Source organism: Anas platyrhynchos, chromosome 19 (genome assembly GCF_047663525.1).
Source record: "Anas platyrhynchos isolate ZD024472 breed Pekin duck chromosome 19, IASCAAS_PekinDuck_T2T, whole genome shotgun sequence".
NCBI lineage: Eukaryota > Metazoa > Chordata > Aves > Anseriformes > Anatidae > Anas > Anas platyrhynchos.
In genome coordinates this window covers 8947333-8965860 of record NC_092605.1, presented here as the reverse complement: position 1 = coordinate 8965860, position 18528 = coordinate 8947333, and the positions used below count along the sequence as shown (strand labels likewise).

Below are 18528 nucleotides of genomic sequence, written 5' to 3'. Positions count from 1 at the left end.
CGAACAGACAGTTAATAGTCCTCCACCTTAGCTACTGGGAACGAGGGCTGAGACCAGATAAACTCGTTTTACTTGTGATCACCGGCTCTATAAGAAGGCTGGCAGCTTCCTAGCATTAGTCAGTGAAAAGATTTATTTGGTTTTTCTACAGCGTAAAGCCTGGAGAGGTTGAGCCAGAATGTCTTCTGAAGGCTTTCTGAAGGAAATGCAAACCATTGGTGAGAAGTTTCTCCTTAAGCTTCAGAAACTGCCCAAGGCTGACCCTGTGGAGATCGTGTCCTTCTGTGTGGTTCTTCTGTTTATCGGTGAGTTTATCGGTGGAAGTAGAGGGGTGTCAGACGTCTCTTCTCTTCTACAGGGGCAGCTTGCTCTGAGATCTTTGTTGACAGGTCGGTGGTGTTGGCAGTTGTTTTCCAGGCTGTGCTCTGAGGCCTCTTTTAATTTCTAGGTCATTTTTTAGTATTCAGTGTGTATCTTCACACACACGCAGAGCATCAGAGGCAATAGTATAACTTTTCCCAACGCTCCCCTAGTTTAGCATTAATTTAAACAGCAGTATCTTACCTAACCGAGAGTTGCTGCAGTGTTTTGATGCACAGCAGATATATTTGTTTATAACAAAGGGTATTGGGAGAGCTTACTGCCATGAAAAACACTCAGCTCTGAGATGCTGAGTATCTCTCCTGTGCTTAATTCAGCGGGTGCCAGGATGCTTCAGCTGAGCCTCTTTATTCCCTGACAATGGTAAGATCCCTTTTGCCGCCCTGTGTGGGGATGGCACAGAAGGAATAAAAAAGAGCTGCTTGATCGTGGGGGATGATGTTTGTTTAAACAATGGGAAAACAACCAGGAAGGAAGGCAGGCCTGCCCCCTCAGAGGTACTGCTCTCTCCCAGCGCTGGAAGGAAGGGTGTGTTTGCAGCCTGGACACTCCTCCCTGGGCTGGAATTCAGAAACAGACAAACCTGCTTCCTTTTTTTTTTTTTTTTCCCTTCTCATAGTGACAGCTGGTTCCCCACAGGTCAGATTACCTGGCAGCCCATCTCCAGACCTTTAAAGAACACGTGCACACATGTGTGCGCATGCTCCTTACGAGTTTTGCAGGATTAAACATGTCATCCTTTTCCAGATAAACTAACCCGTCCCACCCTACCCTGACCACTACGCCTAGTGTAGAATAACAACAGGCTAGCCCACTGCTTTGCAAAACAAACCCCTCTTTTTGAAGTATCTATTTTCTCAAGCTGACTACAGAAGAAAGCATAAAACCAACCCAGTCACGAATACCTGTTCTCCTTAAAGGGCTCACATCAGGAACTCTTCAGAAACGGAACTGCCAGTTGGACCAGCCAAACCCTCTCTAGTTGCTTTTGACAACTATGGGGAGAGTTTGATCTCCATCCTTTCCAGGCGCACAACTGGAAAGCCCCGCTTAGTTGTATGCCATCTGCCAAACAACAGCCAGGAAGGCAGGTAAAGCTGTGCCGCCCCCACATAGCTTGGTACATGGCTGTTAAGATCACAGAATACCCAGGAGTGACAATTTTTAGGAATTTTGTGCATGCAGCAGATGAACTCTGGGGCCACAGTCTGAAAAGCAATCTTTCAGTCTGAAGGTGAGGGATATTTTTTGGTTACTGTCTTGCCTACTGAAAAATACACGCAACTAGGATCCTTCCTCCCTTGCCCAGAGTAAAGGCACCGTTCATTCTCATTTGCTCTTTATCGTTGCAGAGGAATTTATCTCTTCCACTGCTTTCATTTATTTACCTCTGGAAACAAACCTGAAATTAACTCCTTAAACCTTTCCTCGCTGGGCCTGCCCTATTTGCCTGGCCTGAATCTTTGGACCTGCTGACTGATCTTGGCCAAGTCTGACAAAGGAACAGGAACCTCTTATCTTTTTATCTCTACCAAGTATCCATGGGAGGAGACAGATGGGTATTGGGCAAAGTCCTAACTCGGTGCTCATCATACGGGGAAACCAGTATACCTAGTTCCTAAACCATTATGAACAGTCAGCTGGGCCATCGGCACAGTTATTGAGAAGCCACCCAGCACACCTTCAGCTCCTACTAAGGCCTGACGTGCAATGACACTTGTCCAGATTAAACAGATAACTAATACAAGAAAGCAGGAACTTAAAAGGTGGGAGATGGGGATATAGGACAAAAATCAAGAAACCTGACTGTTCATTCTGCCGCTCATCAGACAACTTACAGGAGACGTAGGGTTAGTCTCCAGTGACTCCTCCTGTGTCATGAAGCAATATCCCTTTCTTCTCTTTTCAGTTACTGTTCTGCTGCTCATGATCATTGCTTGCAGCTGCTGCTGCTACAGCTGCTGTAGCTGCGATGGACGTCCTGACCACAGACGTAGGAAGATCCAGGTCCGCCCGAGCGCCCATCCATGAAGCACATCAAGAGGTGACAACCTACTATCAAGGACATGCGTGGCCATCATGATTCAGACCCACGGGAATGACTCTCTGCTCTAGCTCACTGAAAATGGCAATAACAATATTAATGAGTATGACTCAGAGGACCAGAAATCACAGCATGGAATTCATTCTTTCTGTGATGGCTACTGCTGGGCTCCGTGGTGTGACCAGAAAGGTAACGCTGCTTTACCATCACTGTCTTCCTCTTCAGGGTGGGCTGGGGGTGCATGGACACACGCTGCTGACAAAATAGACACACTTACCCAGTAACAGCCCTGCAGCTGGGCTGGCCAAGGATTCCTTCTGTGAGCACTGAGCCACAGACCAAAGCAGAGAACGTGTAAGCTGCCACATGGCTAGGCAGCACCTTCTCTCTTCACAAGTGGCTAATCCAAAAGGATGATGTTGGGGGCCAGAAAAACCCTCTGACATTGCTGGAAGGTCGACATGCTTAGTACATCTTGGATCAGGCCCAAACCTGCTCTCTCTAAAGCCAAGTTCAATAGACACATTTAGCTGAGATGACTGCTGAAAACAACAAATCATGGACCTTCTGATCTACATGTACCACCTGAGGCTCTGCGTACAGCTGGTGACAAATGTTCGCTCCTTTATTTCATTGGTGTTACGATGATGTGAAATTGCCAAAGAGAAAAGTCAGATCGTGTGCAATACCCTTTGTAAACAGAAAGATGAAGGCAAAAGAGAAAGAATCACTGATGTTACAGTTTAATTTGAACATTGTGCTGGTAAACGTGCTCCCTCCCAGCCCCCATGTGGTAGTCAGACCTTTCATGAATTCTGCATATTGCAGGCGAATGGTCCTTACAGAGCATGGGAGTTACAGGAGATGAACAAATCCCTGTCCTCACTCGAGGGACCTGTGTGCCTGACTCCCTGCACTGTGTGCAGTTTATTTTAGTGGACATAAGCAGTACGCCTAAGGTATGTTTATTAGCATACTCAAAGGCATTTCAGAGAAGTGACATGCAGTATGGTAACCGTCACTTCAGGGTATACATGCAGCAGCTGACAGCTGGCATTGCAACAAAGCACAGCTGAGAATGGCCTGTACAGCTGAAGTTAACAAGTGAAAATAAATCCTTTCTCCGTGCTGCAGCCACTGTGTATGTTTGGTTTACACTGAGGTGAACTTCAATAAGGGATTCCTGTAAGTACAAGGCTATGGTGCAGACCATGACTTTCCTAACTGGGACAGCCAAACAGACCAGCTTGCTGCACCTAGCTCTGCAAGCCACTGGGCTTTCTTTCAGCCCCAAATGTAACAACAATCACCTTTACTAGAAGGTATAAAAAGTTCCATGCTTATAGATGTCATCTTCTACCCTTGTATTCCAACTGCTACATGTAGATGAGTCAAAGGGATTTGGGCACTGGGACAGGCTCCCCAGGGAAGCAGTCACAGCACTGAGCCTGACAGAGTTCAAGAAGCATTGGGCAATGCTCTCAGACACATGGTCTGATTTTTGGGTGGTCCTCTGCAGACCCAGGAGTTGGACTCGATGATCCTTGTGTGTCCCTTCCAATTCGGGATATTCTGGGATCACACACATATGCCAGAGCCAACATCCAGCAAGAGAGAAAAGAATCAAGTTTTTAACAGTGGGCTTTTAAATCTTCTTCACACTTCGGAAGGGACAACAAAATGGAAACTTTGTAAAGAAACCTCTTTGCTGATGCCTGCACCCATTTTAGCAGAATGCATCATTAACTCCTCATGTATTTAATGCACTTTATTTTTTTTTAAATAAACTAAGTTTAGGTATTTTGCATTTTTTTGTACAGTTGCACATTGAAATAAATTTGCAGGCAGCAACACAGAGAACAGCCTAAAAATTAACAAAAAAAATCCTCAAATCACTAATGTCACTTTTACACCAAGAAAAAAGAAAACATTTCTAGCAGAAGATGGAGACATTCCTTAGAAAGTATTTGAGCTCCAGCTTGGCAACTACTAAGAAAATGAGGAGCGCACCAGTATGAGCTGCTGCATGCACAGCTACAGTAAGACTAACAAAGTGCTGGCCTTTATTATGCTGTCCCCAAAATTTCACTTCCAGGAAATATGCTAGGGTAGGATAAGCTCAAACATGGCATCCATTTACTGTAATCGACGTTCAGAAGTGCATCACACTAACCTCTCTGTCAGATACATCTTTGCTCATTTCACTTACAAACAAGTGACTGTCAAGGTGACGCAGGAAGCCTCAGACCCTCTCTTTTGCAGGAGACAGACATTTCTAAGTTAAATCACGAGACCTGTGAAAGAACAGAGCTTACTTTCTTTCCTAGCCTGTGCTAGACAGTGCCAGCTACAGGAATTAACAGAATCCCATTGAGAAATGCTTCAGCAGCATGGAACCAGTCTGTGCTAACAGTCAGGAGGAAGCTCAGTGGGCTGGAAACGTACCAACAACTGACAGGTTGCTGTCACTAGGAACAAGCTGCCAAGCGTTATCTCAACACAAAAAGCCACAAACATGAGTTTCCCCAGTGGTGTTACAAGTTAAACCACTGACAGACACCAGGCAGGGGGACAGGGGAAATGGCTCCTGCCTTATCTCTGCCACTATAAGTTCCTGAATTAAGGCAGAGAATAAATGCAGTGCTGTTAAAAGGAAAGGGAAAAAAAAAAAAAAAAGAAGAGAGAAAAGGAGAGAAAATTAAGCAATTTTATTAAGAATGCAGGTGGCTTTCTGGAGCAGAGGAGCAGCCACCAAGGAGAAAAGTGGATCCCTGGCCAATTTCTGCAAACTTGCCCGCACCTCACAGGCCTAATGTTCTGCTTAACGTTTCGTACCGTTGTATTCCGTTGGACTGTTCATATACTTGGTGTTTAGGTATGTGTTTGCCTGGGCTGGGTGGGTTCTGCCACTGCCTTGTATGCAAGAGATCAGGTTGGCTTGAAATACTCACAAAAAAAAACAGTTTACTGAATTTTCTGTTGACTAGAAAAGTGCCTGTACACCACTCACACAAGTCTTCCTAGTTCGTTCCTACAAATCTTTGTAGTTTTTTTTGTTTCACCTGTTACTTACTTACAGGGACCTGGCATGCCCTGAGCTCAGGTGAGGATGGATCCTCTGTTTCAAAACTCACAGAGGAACGCAGACCACAGAAAAACTGAAAACTGTTTCAAAACCAGTAACTTCTGTACACATTTTAAAACCTTCAGTGAGCCTAGAAGGATCTACAAGGGGATATAACTACTTCAGTCTTGATGACACAATTGTTGAAAAAGCTTTCCCTAAGAAACCCAGAGCAGACTGTGAGACCAGCCGCTCCAGCAGAAGCATCTGAAGCTTTACTGACCACTTAATGGAATAGCTTTTATTCTGTAACATTATCCTTGTTTCAAAGTGATATGCTTGGCTTGTGAAAAACAAGCTTCCTTCCACCCATTCGCACGTATCACGCTCTGCTCTTTCCCTCCCATCTCTCTTCCCTCTGGTCTTCCTTAGTTGAGAAGGCAACAAGGAATTTATTTTATTGCAGCTAACAGCACTGTGAGGCTCTGTAATGAGTTCATCCACCTGAGCTGTCATGATGAAGTTTGGACTGCAGGGCACTCTTCTTCACAGCCCCATTTTACAAATGGCAGTCTCCTAACTGAGCTTACAATACCAAGCCAGCCAAGACCCAGGCAACACAGCCCTCTTCTCTCCACCACAACCTGCTGCCTTCTCCAGACTGAGGGCACAGCAGGCTGCTACAAGCACTGGAATAAGTACACAACTGGATAAAGGCATGGAGAGGAAGAAACACCCAAGTGACATGTGAACAGGGTCTTTTTAACTAGGCTCAAGGCCTTTGATAAGATTAGCCACACCTTTGCAAGAAAGTCAGCTGTTAATCATTCACTGCAGTACAAACAGGCAACTTCCAGGATAGGTCTACAAGGCTGCAGGTGCAGTAGGGGGTCCTTCACCACAGGCTGAGATCCCTTCAAGTAGGTGCAGAGGAGGTACCAGAAGGAACACCTACTGCAAACACTACAGCTTCAGGTATTTATGAAATTGCATACAACTCTCCTACCTCAGGGGACTAACCATGGTTAGCAAAAGGGATGGGAGCTTTTTAGGGTGTGCAGCTGTACAGGGTTTCTGCCTCAGGTCTGCAGAGCTGGTATCCAGTCTGTCTCCTTTTTAAAAGAGAAGGAAGCAATCCAGAACAGCTTCCGTGTCCTGTATACCTTTGGTGATCTGTCCTAATTCCACAAAAGCAAAGCATAAACTTCAGTGTTATTTTCTACTGAGAAAGAAACAAAAGCTTCAGGAAATGAAAGTATGAGTTTGTGCTTGTAATCCAAGGTGACTCGCTGAGGATGAAATGTACTTTACATGGTCTTCATACAGTATTTGGGATGCAGACATAAGGGTTGACAACTCAGGCAAATATTCTGAAATAATTAAGATCTCCTCCTGCATTCATACAGTCATATTTGAGAGAAAGTGTGAGAAGTAATCCATTCCTTCTTTCCCTTGAGCAGCATCTAGCAAGGAAGCTTTAGATGCTCTCAAACCACAAGCTGTTCTCAAATAAATGTTGTTGTTTTTTTCTTTTTAAAGACAGCCGATAGCCAAGTCATTATGCAAAGTATCAGAGAAAGAGCAAGTATGTAGAACCCACTGAGATCCCACTTTAAATTATTGCTGAACCTAAGTCATTCCCAGGAGGAAAGCATACCTCTATTGTAGAGTAACCCAGAATGTGTGGCTCAGCGTTGAAACCAACTTTGTTAAAAGGAGGCACTTCTCATGCAAGAAGCTAGGTTGTTCTAAGCTCTATGGGAGTGACAAATTCTACGTTAAGTTCTGTGCTTGCTGTTGGTGTGTGCTTGGTTTGCTTGTTTTTAAATGAGTGTTTATTTAATCTCCACTGTGTTCTCACAGCCTAAGTGCCCAACTCTCATTTTTAGAGGAATTGCTTCCTGTTGGAATCAACCAAGTTCTCCTACTGAATACTTGCCCTTCATGTCTAGGCTGTACAGTTGACAGATGAAGGGTTCATATAGAATGTGCTGGGAGAGATACTCAATTATTAAAAATATTGATAAGCTATGATTAAAATAAATCTCACCTGCTAAAATCTTGCAAAGGCAGATTTCCTCTCTACTTCTCTGTAGATCTGACTCTAAAGCTGTCTCAGTTATCTATCTCCTGGTTTATACTCCAGATCCTGCGAAGACTGACTCTACCTTTTGGAAGAGGGACACCTGCCAGCACAGAGCATGTGTGCCTGTACTGGTTTAGTGCCTGTCTCCTACTGCTCTGTCAGAGCACAGAGGGGATACATCAACATCTGACATTATTCTTGTCTAACTCCAGCAGGGCAGAAGCCAGCATGTCATCTGCACAAGGGACATCCTCAGTTCTGGAAGACCTAAAAAGACTGATTTTAACAAGTGACTGGGCTCTTGGAGGGCTAGTGGTGATTAGCACCTTCTGTCTTGTTTTTATTGCTCTCCTCGTATTTGCTGCCATCTTTGGGTGCTGCTCATCTCCAAGGCACAAGCGGAGTGGTGCATAAACAGTGAAGCTGTGACACAGTACTGGGAGATCTGCAGTTAAGCAAGAATCAGCCCAACTGCAATCTAATTGTGTTGTTCGTGGAAGCTTTTTCATCTTCTGTCCCTGGGTGGTTATTTCTCCCCATCCAGCTTTCCTGCATCGAGGGCAATATATGAATGCCAGCAAGTTGTTCTGCAAGTCCACAGCAAACTCTGTACGTAAGGCAGTCTGTGTTCAGGAACTGAATGATGATGCTGATATTTGGCTAGTCATGTCTCTGCCTGATTTTCATCTCTCAAACAAAACCACAGACAGGATAGAGTTGGCAAATGGTCAACCACCACCTAAAACTGATAAAGATGTCTTCTACCACTGCAGTTACTTTTTTTGTTTGTCTGGTTTTGTTTTTTTTTCCATCTTGAAAAGGGACATCAGGAAACTCTGACCAGCAAAAGCTTTGTCTGAACCCATTCTCTAAAAAGCAGCTTATGTAATTGTTCTCCTGTCATACTCAGACAGTAGCCTAAATATACTATGCAAAAACTTGCTTATCAGAATACAAGTCTGTCTGTATTTGTTCTCGTTTAGAACCTTGTAAGGTCAGAATTTCAGGTTCATTTTTACTGTTTGAATAGTGAAAAGAACTGTATTAATTCAAAATGCAAAAATGAAATGCAATGTGTGGTATTCTTCTGAAGAGCACCTTAGTCTCCTGCACAGTTACAAGCAGGGAAGTTGGTCAATGGTGCTGCAATGTGTGACCTTGGGTTGCATATCTTATACGTATATGTATTAAGCTGGGGAAGGGAAGAAAACAGATGGGAGATATGATTTCTAATTAGGTCAGCGAGCTTCCCTTACAGAAATCTCTTATGTAGCCAGTAAAGTTCTATTTATATTGCTATTCACCTAAGCAAACGAGAGTGTTTTCCCTCTAGTGCTTCTGTATTGCCTCACTACTGCAGCAGAACTGTTAAGAGAAGTTCCTCACTTAAATAGTAGTCAAGTTCTTTACAGCATACATGAAGGGGGTGACGCTGTAACTGGGTGATATGGATCCTACCTCATGCCCTGACTAGGAAACCACCCTGGAATGTTCTGTGACTGCTTTTGGCTTGTGCAAGGTTAGTTCAGCGGGCCCAGTACAGTTGTCATGGCATTGGTGGCCCTTTCAAGAAGCCACTGTCTGAACTAATTCTGCGACCAACTGTAGGAGAATCAAGGAGAAACACAGACTGAGACAAGGTCTCCTGAGGTTAGACTCTAACCAGATAGATCCACCTGCTCTCACATGATATAAAATCTGGACACAAGCAGCCATCCGACTTAAAGCAAGAAGCTACTTTCCAGAATCATCCTAGCTTTGGGCAAAGAAGTGCTCGTTCACGTGCCCTGGGACCACTCAGCATTGTGCCTTCCTTCAGTATATACAGGGATCTCCCAAGGCAGATCCATAAAAAACACAATTTGTTTACCAAACGTGACCACAAGGAGAAAATAAGCTCACTGAAGTATCAGAAAAGCATGCCAGTCACCCTGAAAAACTTGTCCTAGACACAGGTGTGAAGAACGAAACAAAATACAAACTTAAAAGCAAGACACATGTTGACTACTTTCGGTTAGTGAATGCATACTGCTCTCTTACTGGCAAAATTACAACTTTGATGTCTCATGCAGCATAGTAATTAGTACAATGACAGCTTACAAGTCATGAACTAGACCTGAATGATGCGTGTTGTGGTTGCTAGTCTGCATTTAGATTGGGCACATCCATAATTTGGGCTTTTTTTCTGAAAGGTTCCAAGCACATAAGATCCTTCTAAGGTCAATGAGAATCAAGGATGCCTACTTCTTTGCAGACTGGAGCCCCTGAGATTTAGAGAAACATTAAAGTTAAATAGTTCCATTCTGCGATGATTAGGCTGCCCAGAGAGATGGTGGGTGAAGGAGGAAAGAGTCAAAACAAAAGCAACTGAAGCTAAGTCCATTCTCCACAGATAAAACACATTAAATTTCACAGCAAGAGGAATCACAGTTCAACATCTCAACTCAGAAGTGAAAGTGAGTGACAGGCATATCAGGGACACCTTCCTCAGTCCAGACAGCAAAATATCAGGTGATTCATTCAGTATTTTCTTTTTCCATAACATGCATTTGCGGAAAGATCTCAGCCATAAATGTGCCTCAGAAGGGATAGGATATGGTTTCCCCAACATTAAACAACATTTGAAAGAAGTGCACTCACCCCAGCTCCTCGCAGAAGTTCACAATGGCATCAAAAGCTGTCATCACAGCTTTGTCAGATTCTTTTAACGTGCCTTTTTTTTCCTGAAAGTAGACAGGACAAGAATTATAGTCTTCAATTTAAATACAAACAGATGAATTAACTCTACTGATAACCACATCCAACTCTCCTGAACAATGTGATTAACTGGTACAGACACCATCCTTTTTCTGCTCCATGCTTTTGCTCACCCTTGCCTCTCTAGTAAGGCTGGAGCTAGTTCTGGCAGCCCTTTCCCTCCCTGCCTCAATCTCTTCTGCTCTCCCTTGAGACAGGACTACAGACAACTCTAGACCCAAAAACTACTACAGCTCTAGAAAAACTCATTTGATCTTTGCATATTCAGAGGTCACTGCAGGCAAGAGGCAAACAAAATCTGAGCAGAAAGGTAGCACAACTAGACACACAGATACTATTCTGCATATCTTACCTGGATATTAGAGAGCTCCTTCTTAATCAGGAAGCTGACTTGATCCCGATCGTTTCTAGAGTAATAAAGGCGGCAGCAGGATGGCTTCCCATCTCTCCCAGCTCTGCCAGATTCTTGGTAATATCCAGCCATTGACTTGGCAATGTTCCAGTGAGCAACAAACCTGCGTGTGATATGACAATGGGAAACATAAGGCTGTAGGTTTCTCAACTCAGTGCATACATGATTGTGTTGTTCATGGTATCAACATTAGAGTAAAAACTAAGGCAGTAAAAGCAGGATGTCACTCAAGATGGATGGAAGAAAAAGGGCACATGAATATCCCAAACAGGTATACAGTCACACAGCTATGAACGAGGACACAATCTGGACTATTTTATGATAAAACAGAGCATTAAAAAAAAGTCCTGTTTATTTTGTGAAACGCAATTTGAACATTATGGAAAATAATCAGAAATACTTGATTACAAAAAGACATTTCTTTGCCAACAAAGTCTGCGTGGGAAATTCCGTCTCACCAAAATCACTTGTAGATGAGGGCACCTTTCCCAGTTAGAGAATATGACTATGAATCATTACTAAACCGTACGTAATCTCTGGAGGAATGTTTTCAATGCACCACTACAAGAGTGCTTTAAACCTGCTTGTACTTGAATATTCAGCAATTCGGCTCATACCTGTGTTGAGGAGTCTCTGCACTTTACAGTACAGTAATGCTGCCAATATTTTAAATACCAGTCTGCCTCAAAACTGGTCCTTTTAAAGCTCTGCAAACCACTATGTCCCAGAGGCAGGCATGACGTGTGCAGGTGTGGCAAAAGATTAAAAGACGAAAACAAGTGAACATGTTTCTATAAACACAAACACCTTAAGACCAGGCCAGACACAAGGAATCAGAACCCTACATATTCAATCTCTGTTGGGAAATTTACTGAAAGAATTAATAATCTCAACTAAAACTGAATTAGCAGTGAAAAAACAGAGGAGCTGACTCCATCAGAGACAGAAACAACATCTGTTTTCCCTTTTGTCCCAAAGGGTCACCTCCAGAACTTGTCAGACCTGATCTCACCCAATAACATATGCATGAATACTCAGGACTCTGCCAACAAAGAGTGAAGGCTAAGCAGCAGGGCATTGTTACCTGGCCTAGGGTATCATATTCCTTAAACTATTGAAAAACAACTTGTAAGAAGTCTTTTTAACTTAATTTCTTGGAAACTAACCTTATTACAAAGCATGGTTCAGCTATATTTTATTCTTCATCAGCCCTATGCATTTCAGTTACTCTTTGCTGGTTTAATGCATCAAACAGGACAGAGACTAAATTTCAGCATATCATTAATTTATGCCGCTCTCCTAGGAGACTTCTCATTTCTCTACTGGGTAACAAGCATCGAGCAGTAAAACAGTCTATCACTGCTATAGGATCCTGTTGTCTGTCAGCACACAGTACACACAGAAGGGTGGCACAGTTGTAAACTGATGTGATCAACTCAGTGATGTCCTGCACCTCTCCTACAATGGTCACAGCAATTGTTTTATTTGGATTTTGAGTGAGGATCAGCTCCATTTAGGGTGTTGCGTGAGCTGCAGATGAGCTCTTCCTCTATTAAATGATCACAGCTCACAACGCTAACTCAGCCCAGCCATATTGCTGTGCAGGAATTCTAATAACACAGAGCAATTATGGTGGCAATTAGAAGTCCCAGAGGAACCACAATTGAAAACATGTAAAAATTTCTGTCCTTGAACTAGAGTTGTGTTTTTCAAATGGTTATTGCCATTTGTGAACTGCCACCCCCCATTGCAGTTTGCAAAAGATCTCACCAAAAGCTGACTCTGACTATTTTAGTAGTGTATGAATTATTTTAGTTACAAATTTCCTTCCCACTGCTTTTCGACAGCAGTTATTGCACTAAGAGAAGTGAAAGAGACAGCTGTGACTGCATCTAGATGGTTCTTTTTAAAGCCCTGGAGAGCGTGGCAAAAAAAAAACAAACATTCCTCCAATTTTCTTTGGTTTGAGGATGAATGGTAAAGAGATACTCTGGTGCCTTCTTTTTAATTTAATTACAAAACCCTTCCAAGGTTGTTTTTTCTGCTTCTAGGAAAACCTCCGGTTGTATTTTTGTGGGTTTCAGTGGGTGTTGATCAGGTGTTTGAGACAGATGTATCAGATAAGAGAGGGACTGAGGCTTTCCCTTCCTGCCGCTCAGATTTCAGTCTCTGCTGGAGCACAACTCTCAGCCTCACATACCTGACATTTGCTTTGTCTACTCCCATTCCAAAACTGATGGTAGCAACAATAACTGGGATCTTCTCCTCCATCCATTCATTCTGGATTGAAGTCCTGTCAGCTGCTTTGAGTCCTGGGAATGGAAAAAGGTGGAAGGAAACAAAACAAAACAGCAAGTAGAAGTATTTTATTCCTTCTCCATTCTCCCATTACGAGCCAAGCCCCTCAGTAAGAACAGACCGACATACACACTCCTCTCTGCCCATGTTTAAATTGGCCTGGGATCAAGCAGAAGTCAGCAGCAGCTGTTTCTATTCCAAAACGAAAAATTTAAAACACTCTTGTGAAGAAACCAGTTGTTATATTTAGGCCATGCAAGATCCAACAAAATGAACACTTCTGGAGCAAAGGGAATGCCATTCTGCTGAGTGACCCATATTTACCTCAAAGACCTGATGTCTGAGCATTAGACAGATTGCAGACCATGCCTAGAAAGCTGCTTGCTAGGTAACCCCAACCCAAGCCTTAAAGGTGGTACAGTTCAGTTCTACCAGCTCCTGAGAGATGCCAAAGCAGCTCCAGTACCTGCGTGATACGCCTTGGCTTTCACTCCTCGGTAGCTCAATTCAATGGCCAGCTGGTCACACACGTCCCTCATCCTGCAGTACACAATGCCACAACCCGAATACACCTGGGCAGAGAGGAGAGAAAGTCCATGACACCGCCTGATGCCCATCAGCTGAGCTGCAGTCCTTAGTGTGGACGAAATGGAGGGATGCCCAAGGCTCACCTCATCTCCAAGCTGATTCCCCAGCAACTTAAAGACATTGTCATGGCACAAAAGTAAATCAGACAAAGAGAGTTTCCTACAAGGCCTAGGAGACAGACTGAATATGGTCTCCCAGTCTTTTCCCAGTGAACACCAGGCAAGAAGTCTCTCTTCACATTACAGACAAATTGAGGTGCAGAGGGTGATTGAGTTGCTGGATATTAGTGTTACCGCAAGCAATTCAATATGACACTAAGTGCTGCTGCTCACCCTTGCTATATTTCACCCTCACCACAGTGAAAGAGCAGAACCCAATCAAACACACACTTATCGCCAGGGACACGACAAGCCAAGCCAGAAATGCTATTTGCATATTCCTAATACATTTTCTTTTAGACCAGCTCTTTTCGGACGACACCTCTGTTTGAAAGAAATGCAACTCAATATTCTAATTATTTTAGAGGAACTGAAAAACTATTGAGCGCTTTCCTTCAGGGACCTCCTCCTTTGCCACCACAGCCCTGTCAGGGCCATACCAACCACCAGAAGATCGGTGACCATTAAGGAAGATTTTATTCAGTTTAGCCTTCTTCCCCCACTGAAAAACCTACCCCAGTTGTATTCTTCACTTCAAGTGCCTTCAGACAGAAATCCTTCAAGTTGGCATACGGATCAGTCAAGAGCTCTTTGAACTGTACATCATAGAACAAGTTAGATCTGAAGCACGGAGTCTTAAAGGTGGCAAGCGGCTGCTTTAGCTTCAGTGCCATCACGATGTCCTCCTGGACCTGCTTGGTGGCGGTGGCAGTCAAGGCAACGCACGGCGTATTGGGTATGCGAGTGCGCAAGGTGCCCAGCCGCAGGTAGTCAGGTCGGAAATCGTGGCCCCACTGGGAGACACAATGCGCTTCATCGATTACCAGGTAGGACAGGAGATTTCGAGACAGCAGGGAGTTCAGCGTAGGCTGGAAGGAAGAGGACGCTGCCATCTCCGGGGTGATGTACAGGAGCTTTACTTGGGGCTTCTCACTCGCTAGGTCAGCCAGGATGGCCTTCTTTTCCTGGGCTGAAAGCTTGGAGTTGAAAGAGCAGGCTTTGATCTTCAGAGCCAGCAGGTGATCCACTTGGTCCTAAGGTAAATACAAAATGAAAATTAAATGAGAAACAAATGGCATTAAAGAAAGCCACCAGCGCTATGAATGTCTACTGAAGAGATCTACATGAGGCCCCAGCTTCCACCTCCAGGTTCTAGTCTCAGGACAACATTCACCTAGAGTCCAGCTGTTTAGAACTTCAACCCTATTTATTTCAATGGTGAGTGCATCTGTTCAGCTTTAACATCCAACTCCTTTTCTTTTGGCTTCCATTCACTTTAAGATAATCATTTTGCTGCTACGGCACATCAGCACGGATCTGTGCTAAATACCTGATGATAGCCACACTGAGCTGAAACAAGCCACCAGCGTGTCTCAGGACTTACACTATCAAGTTGTCACAGATGGAAAATGAGTAATGCCACCCTACAAAAACAGAGCGCGCTTCATTCCAAAATAACCAAACAACTTTCCAAACACAGCTGAGATATGAGATATGGCAAATCACCTCCGCAATAGAACTGAGCGTGAACAAGAATCATGCCTTGAAAACCAAGAAGAAAACACAGCATCACATTCAGATACATCCAGACAAACAGCAGACACACAACCCACCTACCTACACCGAGCTGTTCGCTTGCAGTTGACTAGCACATAACATTTCAGAAGGTATGAATAGTCCTGAAAGACGGATGTCTCATCATTTCACTCAATAAGTGCTTCAGTGACTGATTTAATAGGCACTGTTTCTGCTCACAGTCAACTCTCAACCTTCCCTATAAACTACAGAGACTAAGCTCTTGAAGGTGGGTTAGAATGAAATATATCATGATCTTTTCAGGCATAGCTTCCCCATCTCAGGGCTGAATGAGAAAACCTCTGGAGGCTCACTCCAGCTCTGTTCCCTAAAACTCATTTAACCCATCTCCATCTACCTGTTGCTCTGACAAGTTCTGCTTCACCTGCAAATCTTACCTCCGGTAATTCATTTAACCTCTATTTCACTGATAGAATATTTCCTGTGCTGGAGCTTAATTAGAAATTATCTCATTTGGAAAGAGTTCACTATTTACAACACTTTTTGGAGATGCATCACCAAGCCTGGTTTTAATTCTTGATGTGTATTACACTGAGACTACAGAGGAGTTGAACAAAAAAAAAAAAAAAAACAAAAAGCAAAAAACACAACAGCAGAAAAACAAAAACGGCAGCCTACGCCACCAGGTATCATGCAACGTTAACGCTACAGCTGCTATTATAGGGAAGCGTGAGGTGATGAAAATAGTACAAAAGACAAAATATATAAGCAAAAGGTCACACAGATCAAAGTGTTTAAGGAGGAGCTCTACTACAACAGCTTCTACCCGTGACACAAAGACCACAACAAAAAGATAGTTTGATGGAGAGCAATTTATGCCTACAAAGGCAACTTCATAATTCCCAGAGTTATTATTTTATAGGTAAAATGGAGTTCTTTTGTGGATAAAGACTCAGTTTGCTACATTTGAGGTACTCTGCTGCTTTTGTACAGCACATGTACAGCACAGGTAAAAGACAACTGGAGAATATAGAAAGGATCAGTTATAAAAACCACTAGGCTATTATCAAAGAAGAAAAACCTTCTTTAACAGAGCTGCATAACATCAGACCAGAGGCACGCTAAGTTGAAGCCTCTTCACCCGTCACCAGGCTAAGGAAAACACACGAAGACATGAAGACAAGAATCCAGAGGCAGGCTAACAGCAGTTTTGGGGACAGAAAGGCAAGAGGCAGCCGTGCCTCCAGAGTCTCCCAACCCCCTTCACTGACTGCGTTCCACAGCTGACAGGAGACAGTTACCTGAATCAGTGCAATCAGAGGTGAAATGACAATGGTGATGCCCACTGCCAGAACTGCAGGAAGCTGGTAGCACAAGGATTTCCCTGCCCCTGTGGGCATGCATACAAAGACATCCTTCTCGCCTGCAAAGACAACAGAACAAAGCTCAAGGCTACTGAGTGGTGGTGAGTTCCCAGGGCTCTGCCTGGAGGGGTGGGCACGAAGGCCTGTAATCTGCGAGAAAAGGCGTATCTGTGCGTGTACCTTGTGGCATACCAACAAAAGACACTTCATTTTAGGTTCTAAAAGCATCATAATACTTTGTGTGCCGGCGGTGGTTCCCTTCAAATAATCTCTGATCACTTTTTAAACGATATGAAACAGCCTTACCTAAATACCAGAAGTTACACAGAAACCAAGATAAAGAGGAATTAAACAACTGGTCCGTGGTCATGCTAATTCTCTGCTACATGAGCTGCTTTCATTCCCCGTACAGCCCTCCAGTTACCAAACCACCAGTCCCAGGGCAGATCTGTATCACACCCTGTGAAAGCTCATCCCAAGAAGCAAATCCCAACCACGTAGGCAGTATTATTTAGTAACTATTGCTATGCTAAGGAGCACCCACTTCACCTCAGGGAGATGCCAACACACACAGCATTGACAGGCAGAGCCACCCTGCTCACAGAACACTGCTTTTGGCCAGTCTGTTATCAACAACACAGCTGCTGGAGATGAATGAAAACCGTGACTGTGTCCTGCACGCTGGGTTTGGTGCTGTTCTGGTCTGCATTATGAGACCTGTGAGGAGAATGGATGGTAAGCAGCACATGTGTGTGTGTGAGCTGCCTGCCGAACCCACAGCGGTGTGCTGGTGGATGCATTAACACCAGGAAAAACGCGTGGTTCTGGTAACATCCACATGATTCACGGATATAAACCTCACCAGAGAACCAGGTCTTCTGCTTGTACCACCTGTGTCTGACACCACTACAGTAAGCTTTACCCTACAAGTGCGTGAGTGCAAACAGCTTCAACCCCATCTGACCACAACCAGCTGGCAGACGCCTGTGGTGCTGCTCCCAGCACTGCCAGCTGAGCGTTCCCCGCATCGTGTTTGCTGCAACCACGTCCTTACAAAACCCACGCCAAGGAGGGCAGGTAGCGCACAGAGCCCTGCCCGGCGACCTTCCCCTGCAGCTCAGCCGCAGGCCTGCCCCCGGAGGGCCGGGCCCCCCGCTCACCTCTCACCACTGCCATGGTCGCGCTCTCCTGCAGGGCCGTCCTGAAGGCCTGGAAGCCGAACACCTTCCTCAGCGCCTGCCGGGCTCTGCCCTCCGGCCCGGGGGGGGCCGCGCTGCTGCTGCTCATGGCGGGGGGGGGCTGCGGGCGGCAGGAAGCGGCAGTGAGCGCCCCGCTGACCCTCAGGAGAGACCCCCCGGCCCTGAGGCGAGCCCCCAGCCCCTTTCCCCTCGCTTTTATTATTATTTTACCCCCCCTCACCCCCCCCCCAAGGCGGCTGCCCCGCACCTTCAGGGCTCTGGGGCTCGCTCCTGACGGGACAACCGCGCCCCCCCCCCCGGCTGAGGGGGCTCCAAGGCGCCTCTCAAAGCGCCCCCCCCCCCCCCTCAGAGCCCCCCCTCAGGACCCCCCCCCCCACCCGCTCCGGGTCCGCCAGGCGCTGCCCGCGGCGCCGCGCGATGACGTCACAAGCCGCTCTTAAAGGGCCAGCGCCCCCATTAAAAAAAACAAATCCCACCCCAAAAAAACAAACAAACAAAAAAACCCCAACCCCCCCCCCCCAGCGCACCCCCGCTCCTCCTCCTCACCCCCCTGAGGGCTTTCGGGCGTCCTCGCTCCCCGCTTTATTTTCGGTTCCGGCCGCGCGCGGGGGGGGGGGGTGTTGCTATGGCGACCCCGCCGC

The 18528-nt window shown here is 45.1% G+C and overlaps 2 protein-coding genes across 7 annotated transcripts in view; one reads left to right on the top strand and one right to left on the bottom strand.

Annotated features, from left to right (window-relative positions):
- Positions 1–8517, top strand: part of SMIM5 (small integral membrane protein 5) — a 19283-nt gene extending 10766 nt beyond the window's left edge. For all 4 annotated transcript variants that reach the window (XM_027471259.3, XM_072025647.1, XM_072025646.1 and 1 more), the window contains 3 exons: positions 152–305; positions 2291–6464; positions 7788–8517. In XM_027471259.3, coding sequence (XP_027327060.1) covers positions 179–305; positions 2291–2412 — 249 coding nt within the window. In that variant the 5' untranslated portion in view covers positions 152–178 and the 3' untranslated portion in view covers positions 2413–6464; positions 7788–8517. The remainder of the gene's footprint in view (positions 1–151; positions 306–2290; positions 6465–7787) is intronic.
- On the bottom strand, positions 4582–18528 carry LOC139999066 (ATP-dependent DNA helicase Q5-like). Of its 3 annotated transcripts, none has more exons than XM_072025644.1 (9): positions 18434–18528; positions 17849–17987; positions 16626–16747; positions 14304–14822; positions 13509–13614; positions 12945–13056; positions 10685–10847; positions 10216–10298; positions 4582–4719 (listed from the first exon to the last, which is right to left on the bottom strand). In XM_072025644.1, exons 2-9 carry the CDS (start codon positions 17973–17975, stop codon positions 4701–4703), a joined length of 1251 nt encoding a protein of 416 aa, XP_071881745.1. In that variant the 5' UTR covers positions 17976–17987; positions 18434–18528; the 3' UTR covers positions 4582–4700. The 3 variants fall into 3 exon arrangements, with proteins under 3 accessions (XP_071881745.1, XP_071881744.1, XP_071881746.1); XM_072025643.1 differs by lacking the exon at positions 4582–4719 and adding an exon at positions 5959–9839; XM_072025645.1 differs by lacking the exon at positions 4582–4719 and having other exon boundaries at positions 10212–10298.